This window comes from Lucilia cuprina, chromosome 4, assembly GCF_022045245.1.
Source record: "Lucilia cuprina isolate Lc7/37 chromosome 4, ASM2204524v1, whole genome shotgun sequence".
Lineage (NCBI taxonomy): Eukaryota > Metazoa > Arthropoda > Insecta > Diptera > Calliphoridae > Lucilia > Lucilia cuprina.
In genome coordinates, this window is record NC_060952.1 from 4612575 (window position 1) to 4624482 (window position 11908).

At 28.4% G+C, this 11908-nt stretch overlaps 1 protein-coding gene and 1 long non-coding RNA gene across 2 annotated transcripts in view; one reads left to right on the forward strand and one right to left on the reverse strand.

Annotated features, from left to right (window-relative positions):
• The first annotated feature begins 253 nt into the window (after window positions 1-253).
• LOC124419639 lies at window positions 254-5314 on the forward strand. The gene is made up of 2 exons (XR_006940739.1): window positions 254-713; window positions 3353-5314. It is a non-coding gene; the product is annotated as an uncharacterized LOC124419639 (long non-coding RNA).
• A 4457-nt stretch (window positions 5315-9771) lies between these two features.
• LOC124419645 (rho GTPase-activating protein gacF-like) overlaps window positions 9772-11908 on the reverse strand; it is an 18323-nt gene continuing 16186 nt past the window's right edge. Inside the window, exon 3 of the mRNA XM_046949862.1 lies at window positions 9772-9920. Within this exon, the coding sequence (XP_046805818.1) occupies window positions 9772-9920 (149 nt within the window). The remainder of the gene's footprint in view (window positions 9921-11908) is intronic.

Consider the following 11908-nt stretch of genomic DNA (forward strand, 5'->3'; position numbering starts at 1 on the left):
TTGCAGAAAATCTCTTTTTTTGTCAACAATAAGTAAAAATATTCCACAATAAAACAAATTAAATTCTTTATTAAAAAAAATCCACAATTTTAACATACGGACTGGTGTAGGGTATTATATGGTCGGCAATGTCCGACTATAAATTCATACTTGATCAGTTTTATATTAGTTTTAATTCTGTTATGGTATAGTTAATTCCTTACTGGCACAAATTTTTGAGCTATTTTTCTGTACTTAACTGTCGTATAAATGCATTTCAACAATACACTTGCCAAAATCCGAATGCAAACATTTGTTTCATTACTTTTACTGTCGTAGCTGTTACTATTGTCATACTTGTCTTGCATATAGTATATATAGTTGTTTTTATTTTTGTTCTCGTTACTTTTTTTCGAATGATGTCAACCAAACAACAAATCAATAAACAATAATTGCTGTTGTTGCAGCCTAGAATCAGAGATGCTGGTTCTGGATTATTGTTGTCATCGTGTTTTTCAAAAGAAGAGTAGTATATGTAAATGTTGTATGTTAGTCAGTGTGTGTTAGTTGAGATGCTGTGTCTGATGTGAACAGGGGAGATAGATCTTTTGACTTTAAGACCTGTTAAAGCAACATTAAACAAAAAATTAAATAAACAGCAAAAAAAAACTGGAATTGACAAAAATAAAGTTGAGAAAAAAATATAATAAAATCAAAAGAAACGAAATAAAAATGTAAGAAATTAAAAGTTAATAAGGGGCAGCCAAATGCCACAGACTAAGTATTTATTTATGTTGTTTGTTTGTATGTTACTGTTGGTTGGTTGTTCGGTCGGTAGGTTTCTGGTCTTTTATTTTGGTTGTTGTTGTTTGGATGGTATGTGTCTGTAAACATTTACTTTTTCGTACTACTACTTGATGCTACTACTACGAGGTAGGGAGGTAAATTAACTTTTTAAGAAGAAACTTCGTTAAAAATTATAAAATTTCCCAGCATTATCGATACAAGTTCTTTGAAAACACAGTTAAATCTGTTCTAGTTCCAGTTCAGTTCGAGTTCAGTTCTAGTTGAGTTCTAGTTCAGTTCTAGTTCAGTTCTAGTTCAGTTCTAGTTAAGTTCTAGTTCAGTTCTAGTTCAGTTCTAGTTCAGTTCTAGTTCAGTTCTAGTTCAGTTCTAGTTCAGTTCTAGTTCAGTTCTAGTTCAGTTCTAGTTCAGTTCTAGTTCAGTTCTAGTTCAGTTCTAGTTCAGTTCTAGTTCAGTTCTAGTTCAGTTCTAGTTCAGTTCTAGTTCAGTTCTAGTTCAGTTCTAGTTCAGTTCTATTTATAGAAATTTTATTAAAATATAAAATTATACATTGCAAGGACTTTTGACAATTGCCATCGCAATGCTTTATTTGCTCCATTCTTACATAGTATGTGTTTAAATGATGCACACAGTGTAAATTTAAGGCCTTGTGTCAAATTGTCTGAATTGAAATGAATAAAATATTTAACAGAACAACAACAACAAAAAAGAGATCAACATAAACAAAAAAAAAACGAATTACAAAATGAACAAAAAAGGCAACCAGAAGTCAGACAAAAGGGCGTAAAGCTTTGTGGTTTTTGTTTTTGCATGGTGTATGATGTTAAATAAACAAAACATACATTTGACAAACACACACAGATACACACACTTACATGTACATACTTTCAAATAAACGACATGCGACATGATTGTTTATGAGAAGGATGATGGGATGGATGTCGTTGTTTGCAACGTTGACTTCGTCCTCGTTGTTAACGTTGTTGTATGTACAAGTTCTCTTAGTCGTCAACGTTCATTATTCAGTTCACTTCAATTCCTTGTAATAGAGTAAGAAAGAATTTCTTGTTTTTTTTTGCTGCAATTTTTTCTGTGGCAATAGTTGTAGTCTTCTGAGAAATCAAAACAACAGCAACATTATTAACACAAAAAAAAAAAAACAACAGCAACAACTTAAACAACCACAAGGAAATTGTGTGAATTAAAACGAATAAAAAACAACATATCTTTAAAATTGTTTTTATTTTTATTTCTTTAGTTTATTTTTAATGATTCTGATGAATGTTGATCATCAGCATTTTTTCTCTTGTTGCTGCTACCGCCACTGCTAATGTTGTTGCTGTGGTTTGTGATATTCACTGACCACCACTCTTCGAACAAAATAGTTTTCTTGTTTTCTATACTAAATATTTTATTAAACACATTAAAAACAAACTTCAGTTTAGATATTACAGTTTTTATTTACTTGTTTCTAGAAATTAAAACAAAAAATCAGATTCTTCTACAACTTCCACTAAACAGTTGGGCGTTCGTTGGGTCGTTTGGTCGGTGTTTTAGTCATAAATGCGTTTTTGTATTTGTGATTGTTTATTTGTTTGTTGTTGCGTCCGTCCGTTCATCCAACCATCAATCCGTCCGTCCATTCATTTCATTTAATTTAATACTCTCTTCTTGTATACGTTTGCTTTCGTTTTGTCGTTTCTTTGCCGCTTCTTTGTGTATTTTTAAGACGACCATCAACTTGCCTAAAGGCCGACTGTGTTGGGTCGTTTTTTTATGTTGTTGTAGAGTGTTTAGTCTCTTCCCCCCTATCCTCTTGGGTAGTAGAGTCAGTGTTAAAATCTTTGTGTTTTTAAGTTGACCAAAAAACTGTAGTCAAATCCAAGACTTACACTGTTGGTCAAAATTATTGTAGAGCTTTTCGAATAAGTATTGGATTTTGATTGAATTTGGAATTGATAATTTAAAATAAACCAGACCTAATCAATCAACCACAATTTTCGATCGGGTCAGTATTTATTCCATATGAAGGCTATAGGTAACATCTTCAGTTTTAGTTCAATTCTATTTATGAATTTACTTAGTTCTAGTTAAGTCCTTGTTCAGTTCTGGTTCAATTCTATTTAAGTCCAATTTGGTTTTAGTTTAGTTTTGTTCAGTTCTAGTTCAGTTCTAGTTTAGTTCTAGTTCAGTTCTAGTTCAGTTCTAGTTCAGTTCTAGTTCTGTTCTAGTTCAGTTCTAGTTCAGTTCTAGTTCAGTTCTAGTTCAGTTCTAGTTCAGTTCTAGTTCAGTTCTAGTTCAGTTCTAGTTCAGTTCTAGTTCAGTTCTAGTTCAGTTCTAGTTCAGTTCTAGTTCAGTTCTAGTTCAGTTCTAGTTCAGTTCTAGTTCAGTTCTAGTTCAGTTCTAGTTCAGTTCTAGTTCAGTTCTAGTTCAGTTCTAGTTCAGTTCTAGTTCAGAACTAGTTCAGTTCCAGTTCAATCCTGGTTTATAACTATAAATTATATAAAAGACACAGAATTCCCTTAGGGAATTTTTTTTATTTCCACTGCTATAATTTTGATCTCCACAGTAGCACACTGTTGTTGGGAAAAATCAATATTGGAATTGACAAAGTTCATAAGACAACAACAGCGATGATGAAAACAAGAGCATAAAAACTAAAGAGTCTACTGCTAACTCTCTGTCATAAATGGGAACCGTTCTCAAAGAGAGCCAAAATACTGGAAGTAAAACAATCCATTAGATACAGTTGTCTCTATCACCCTCAAATGTGAATCTATAAGATACAAAAACAAACGTGGTTGAATGGAAAAGATTGCAATACAATAATAATGCTCTCACAGAAAAAGGGAGAGCGAAAGAGCGGGAGAAAAGAATCTGACAGACTGGATGTTTCGATGAATAGCTCTGGCTGGCTGGCGAACAAGTAAGTAAATTGTAATTTCTTGCAGTCGTCAGATAGGTAGTAGACATTGAACTTAGGCAGCCGTAACAACACATCACTGAAAATAATTTTTATTAATAATAAATACTCTACTAAACCAAGAACCTGAAACACTACCTACATATTAAGAAAAAAAAGAAAGAAACTAAAATTTTATATGTAAAAGAAAATCTTCAACAAACTCTAGTTTTCTTTTAAAATAAAGTGCAGGCAAATTGTTAATAATTAAAAGAATTATTAAATAAATGTGTATTAAACAAACTTGGCTGAACCTAAGAGATAACAATTAAATTAATTAAAAATTTAAATGAAAAATGTATTATTAATAAATCTAAAGTGTTTATAAAAAAGTTGTGAAAATATATGTTAAACTAGAAAATATTAACAGAAAATCGAAAATTATTTAAACATGTAAAAATTCTATTTGTATTTGGTTAAAAATTTTAAATTACAAAATTTTCCTTTTTCGTGAGAAGTGAATGAAAAAAAAACACACAAATGCAAAATTTTGTGTACCCTTAAAAAACCCCTGGTGCGCGCTGCCCTCCCTATACTCTAAATTTATACAACAACAGCACATACAATATAACATTACAACAAAAATAACAACAACAATATCCAGAAAAACGGAATTAAAATTTTTGAAAGAAACGGTTATTATTTAAAAAACAAAATTGAAATTAAAAATTTATTTTAGTTTTCGATAAAAGAAATTGATTAAAATTTTGCAAAATAAGCAAAAAATGCTTTAAAGTGAATGGTATGAAAGAAAAGTAAAATAAGAAAAAAAGCAAAAAGTGTAGCAAAAAAAAAAGAAAATGTTTCGATATCTTTGAATTGTATCTAAACCCATTTTACTACTCATACAAATGAAACAATTCTCATGTCACGGTTTAATTGGATTCAAGTTGAATTGAGAGCAGCAACACAACAAACGCGCGGCGTTTCAAGTATTCCTGTGGTTTTCATACCCACAACAACAGAAACAGCAACAACAACTACTCATACAAATCAAACAAATTCAGATATTGTCGAAACTCTCCTTTTCGGTAAAAGAGAGCACAACAACTTTCCCATAGTGCTCTAAATAGGAGAGCATTTAAAAAAAGCATATAAGAGCATATTTTCAAAAACTAGTGGAAATTGTGTACGAAAACAAAAACAACAAGAAGTTCAGAAAAGAGTCGCGTGCGTATTTTCATCAACAACATCATCGTTAAACATTTCGAATAGAAAACCAAAAAAAAAGTAGCAGTAGCAGCAGCAGCAGCTTTATAACTACACCGCGTTAAGGAAACACCTTGCTTTTTTGGAAACCAATACTAAAACCTACACTTGCTACAAACACATACAAAACAAAAAATCCAAAAAATTAAAAAAAAAAACGAACCGAGTTTCCTTTTTTCAGACACTCCGACTTGTAACTTGTAAATTTTTGGATCTATTTTGTTTTAAACGGATTAATAACTTATTTCCATGTTTAAACATTTGGCCGCATTGATTTTTGTGTTTTTAAAATTTAACGTCTTTTTTTAACAACTTACTATACAAAAAAAAAAAAAATGGAGCATCCTTTAAAGGTAAGTCTGTTTAATATTTTGAAAACATATTTTTTATTATAAAAACAGGAAAATATATCTAAAAAGCTTATTGATTAACCAACCTGCTTGCTGCTCTAGAAGAGCATAAAATAAAATTTCAATTGTTTCTTTTTTTACAAATTTACTGTTGCCGAAAATTTGTTGGTTGCAAAATATGTTTTTTGTTGCTTAAAACACAGCCAGCCACCTTCGTCTTTTTCCAATTTCAACTTACACTGGAAAGTTAAAAATTGAGGAAAAATATTTGTTATTTTTTTCAATCTATATTTTTTTGTAGACAATAAACTAAATAAGCTGCTAATGAAAAATGTTATTAACAAATTGTTTAATAATCTTTAAAATATCTTTAAAGTCCTTGTAAAATATAAAATTTATGACAACAATTTAAGAATTTGTTGATATTTTCTTCTACCCTGACCCCGACCTTAGTGAATTTGAGAAAAATCTACATCTACAACAATTTTAAACAAAAGTCCTTGTATATATGTATGTATAAGCATGAAAAGTTTTTTGATATCTTTCCTCGTTTAGATTTTAAGACAATAATTTTAAATAATAGTCCTTGAGGTTTTTTTTAACTTTTATTTAAATCCTTTATTTCGAAAATTTGTTTAAGTTTATATCGTTTTCACACTAACTTAATTTCAAAATATCATTGAAATAGAATTTAATGTGCTATTATATATCTGATAAAGAAGTTTTCAATTTCTTCAAATTCAAAGTTCAATTCTTAGAAAAACGGCAAAAGATTTTTAATACAAAATACATTCTTACTTATTAACAATGAAGAGTAAATCTAGTTATAGCAGACAGCAAACTTAATATACTTACTAGTCAGTAAAACTAGGCTTAACTTGCTGTTAGATTAAACTCGAAACTAATTTGAATGGACTTCAACTGTTTTTCAGTTATGGATTTAAGATTGATTGACTCTTTAAGCATTGCCAACTTTTCACACAAAATCATAAACAATGAACAGCTGTTTTTTGCAAAAATTTCTTTTGTAAAATAAAAATTGTAGGAAAAAATTAAAATAAACATTTAAAACAATAATAATATTAACAAAACAAATCAGAAAATTACATTTTACATAAAATATTAAGTTTTTCTTCTTAAGCATTCAATTGGCCAATAACACTTGGTTAAACTAAGGGCGGGTTTCTAAGTACTCAGTTAAACTAGGCTTAACTTGTTGTTAGACTAAACTCGGAATAAATTTAGGCAGACTTTAACCGATGATTGTATTTTTCAGTAATGGATCTGAAATCAGTAATCTTTGTTAGTATTGCCAACTTTTCATTCAAAAATATAAACAATGAACAGCTGTTTTTTTGCAAAAAATACTTTTGTAAAATGACAAATTTTGGGAAAATTAAAAAAAAAACATTTAAAACAATAACAAATAAAACAAAACAAATTAGAAAATTGTAATTGATTTAAAATATTAACCCCTTTATTCATAAATAGCACTATTTTATAAAAGGTTTATAAAACAAAATTTCCATACGAAATTCGTTTTTAAATCGTTTATAAAATAAAAATTTGTTTGTGAATATGGGTAAGTTTTTGTTTTGCCGAAATCATTGTTTTTGTTAATTGTGTTTTCTCACTTAAGTTTAATTGGCAAAGAACACTCAGTTAAACTATGTTAAAAGGAACGTTACTGTTTACTGAAAAACGCAAAACATATATTAAACTAGGTTTAAACAAAGAATGTAGATTATCTTTATCTCAAAAACCCGGCCAAAAGTTAAGAACCACATATAAAATAGATCTAAAAGCTTATGAATCTAAGAGCTTAAAAAGGAAACATCAGGAAACTTAAATATATTTGAACACTTTTTAATATTGAATGCCATCATCACAAAAAGATAATTATGATCAATCTTATTTGATCATGAATGATAATTTGTTACCATAATCTTCTTAGCTAAGCTCAATACTCATAATCCTTATGTTTCCTTATCACTTAAAACTATTCCAATAGATTTATTTCAGGATCTGCTTAAATCGACACTTCAAAGGTGCCACCAAATGTTAACACATTTATAATTTGTATCGCACATGACTCAGCAAAAATAATAATTATCATTTCGTTTAGCATGAGAATGACTTTTGTGCATGATTTGCACTTCTTAATTCCTAAACTACCTGCTAATGCCATGACTTGTAAAAAATAGGATATATCACTTAAATGATCAGTGTTAAATGTGTTAAAATTTTCACTATTCTGTTTAACTAATGAGACACAAAAAATATCGTTAAAATTTGATCTAAATAGAAAAAAGTTTCATCAAAGTGTGTTCACACATACATACGTAAATATCAAAATTAAATTAATAGTTATTGGGAAGGTCTTTTTAGACTAGGTAGTATAGTCTAAAAATTTTATAATTCCTCTAGCTTGGTTTCACATCTACGAACTATGTCAACTTATGTATCAGTTGCTATCGATATCTATGTAAAATAACAGATTTGGTATTTATATAAAATCTGAGAACTGTAAACAAATTATTTCTATATAGTCTTTCTGATTTGTTTATTCTCCTTTTCTTTTAAGTTTTCATTTTGTTAGTGTTATGTTATTTCAAATAACAAGTTTGATCAGAAATCTAAACGGTCTTTTAAGACTAGTCGTTTACTGAAATATTTAGTTTTAAGGATTTCTGAGAAATTTAATTTAAACTTCTGTCTAGTTGATCCTTTCTTTAAAGTTTTCATTTTGTTAGTTTTATGTTATTTCGAATAACAAGTTGGATAAGAAATCCAAAAATTCCTTTAAGATTAGTCGTTTACTGAAATATTTAGTTTTTAAGGATTCTGAGAAATTTAATATTAACTTCTGTCTGGTTAATCCTGAGTTGTTTTATATAATAAAAAAGTAATAGTTGTCGTACCCTTTTTATAAAAAATCCTTTATAACTTTGTTGTAAATCCTTGGACTATTTACTCGACTAATATTTGTTAAAGAACTGAAAAATTTATCTTTGAATTGAAAAATTTGAACTGATTTTACAGTAAAATATATTTTTTTTCCTCGGTGCTAGTTTTTAGGGATTTATAAAAGAACAAAAAGGTATGTTTTGAACTACTTAGTTAAATTTTTCACATCATAATCGATTTGGCCACCGATTTTGAAAAAAATCAACTTTAAAATTCTTCACAAAAAACTTTAAAATTCTTTCAAGCACATTTTGTCATAAATTTTATATATCAATTCTAAAACAATAGGACTGTAACCAGGTGGACCCATGTGAGCCACTCTTGCCTTTCCTACCTAAATCAATACTAAATTTTAATCATATTCAAGTATATATTTGAGCTTAAATCAAACCGAAATTTCTCAAAGTTACTGCATTGTAAGATCGTTTTGATCCTAAAAAAGTTTAAATTTGGTATTTTGTACTTAATGTACCCGTTATTGAATTAAGTATTTTGTACTTGATTATGGTAAACCCATACATACAAGACATACAATAGTTATAATTTTCACATTAAGATAAAACTTTACAGACATTTCAGACTAGTTTTATTTTTATCATTTGTCATCTTAAACCTATTTTTTCGAAACTCTTTAAAAGTAATTTAGAATCATGATAATGTTCCCGATAACGAGTTGCTAAAGTAATACTGATATCACTGGTTCCAAGATTGATATTCAAAAATCTGCAGTTCTACTTCTAGATTATATAAGAGTTATTTTGGACCAAATTCTAAACCTTTTTTCAAAGGGTTTTGAGATATTTATATAGGAGTTAATAATGGGTCCATTTTTTATAATTCGAAAATAAAAATTTTAACTTTAAAAAGCTTTTATAATTTTTAAAAATGTTAAAAGCAATTGTTTCCTTTGGAAAATTTCAACTTAGACTCACCTGAAAACCTTTTTCAAGCCCCAGAAAGTTTCAATTAAGCAGGTGTTTAAAAATGAAATAACCAACTTTCTATATCAACATTTTTTTAAAAACCTTTCACTTAAAATAGTAAAATTTCTTTCCAATTAATAGTTTTACTTTTAAAAACTCCATCAATTATAACAAAAAAAATCCTTGTATAATGGAAACGGAAAATTGCGATAAAAAATGTTTAATATTAATAATATAATTGATTTCCCTAAATGTCATAGAAATAAAAGAAAATCATTGAAAACTTTTTTAACTGTTTTTCTCTAATTGTTACAAATAACCACTTATTGGTAATGCTTTTTTTGTTTAAACAATATTTTAGCTGTCACACATTTTATATAGAAAAACAAAAAAAAGTTTTTTTTTTCTATTTGATCAGATAAATATGAATATTGTTTCCATATTTCTACCCTTCGCTTTCCAATACTTAGTGTAGTGGGCACAAACACACACACACACACAGAGAGAAACACACATTCTCTATTTACACTGAAAATGTACTTTTATTTCTCCACCTAGTCAGTGTAAGCCAGGGTAACTAACGTTTACAGTTGTTGCTGTTATTTTGTTCCTTTCGTTCAATATCATTTAATTGAAATCTTTTATTAATGAATAAAAAGGGTTGTTGTGTAAAACGACAAATACGACGACGACAACGACTACGAGGATGATGATGATGACGAACGACTACATTGAAATTTATATACAATGAATAATTTGAATAATTATGACATATAATTTGTGTAAAAACTATTGTAATTGATGATTTTATTGCGTTTTTTTTTACTAAGTTTGTTTGTTTTGTTGTAATTTTATTGATAATGTAATGATTTATTTGTTTGCTACGTTTTATTTGTTTTTCTTTTTATTTTTGAAGTTATTTTTATTAAATTTATTTTTGTTTATACTTAAATGTAGTCACCCGTATAGGTTTCGTTATGGGGGAAAATAATTAAAGTTTTTTTTTTCACTGTTATATTTGTTCTATAAGAAAGAATATTATTTTTAATTATAAATATTAATATTTAAAATTGTTAAAACCACCATTTTAAATTGAATATTAATCTATTTGTAAAGACAGTCTTATCTATATTTTTTTTTTAATAAATTAAAAGAAGTTTAACTTCTGAAGTAATAACTTCTAAATTTACATCTATGCCGATTTTAATAAAATATGTCTTCTTTTATTTGTAACATATCGTTACTTGCTACATTATCAAACCCTATTTTCATTACCTTCAGTTATCGTTTAACCGCTAGTTATTCTTCCAGTTTTGTATAAGAACTGTCAATATATCTTAAAGTTAAAACATAACTGGACATTGTGAAAATGGAGTTCTAGATTTGTTTGGTACTTCATTTTCTTAAATCGGTTACTTGTTTTAAGTTTAGTTAAAACTTTTACATTCTTAAATCAATACTACTTTTTTTGTTTTTATTCATACTTAAATCAAACCAAAAAATTCTCAAAGTAAATGCATTATAAGATGATTTTAACCTTAAAAAAGTTCGCTCTTAACGAATTCGTACATGATTCAAGTATTTTGTACTTGATTTTAGTAAAACCGTGCTACTAACATACTACTAACACCAAGTACGAACCACTAGCATTTGGAACTAGAAAGCATTTTAACGCTCCGACACATGTTAAAACCCATTTAGAAACAATTGGTTGGGAAGTTTTGCCTCACACGTTTTATAGTTCAGATTGTGGCCAGTCCGACTTCATATACATATATCTATGCATTCGAGCTTGAATCAAACTGAAATTTCTCCAAGTAGTTGCATTGTAAAATAATTTCGGCTCTAAATCTATAAAATGTGGTGGGAAGTTTAATACGTTTTATAGTTCAGACTGTGCCTCGACCTACTGTCCAAATTTCATAATTTGTATGCATTCGAGCTTAAATAAAATGGAAAATTTCCTAACTACATTGTAAGAATATAAATTTGAATTTTCATTCTTAACGGATCCGTACTTGATTCGAGTTTTTTTGTTTGCATTTGATTTAAGTAAACCCATACTTACAGTACTATTGACACAGCTCCGGATTGAGGCTTGTAAGCATTATATTCTATTATGAATAAACTCGGACATATGTACATATGGGCAATTCCATTAAAAGGTAAACCACGACTGAAAATATAAAACTCTTAAAACTTCTGCATTTTTGAAGATAATTGAACAAAATCTGATATATGATCTTTTACAGCACCAAATACGAATACTGTCGAAATCGGTTTATTTTTACACCTCAACGCCATACAAACGGACCCGAAAATATCACTTGCTCATAATTCTGTTAATTATAGTACTATTCTTTTAAAAATCGGCAGATTTAAAATGTTTGTAAGCCTAAACCTTTATGACGTTTTTCTTAACGATTGGACCTCATTTGACCCTAGTTCCATTCGAAATTTAATTTCAGAAAAACACTTAAACGTCTGAAACTCACCGCTATTCACTAGTGTTACGATAACATTTCACACAAATAAGTTTTATATGAATTAAAATTACACCGTAGAATTTTTTGAGGAACGGTCGTCATATAACTCCTGCTTTTCTATTTTTATTTATAAATTGCTTAAACATGTATATAGGTCTGCCATGTCCGACTGCACTTTCCTACTCCTTTTGATTTGTTGAAGTGTGTGTATGCATATATTTCCAATAT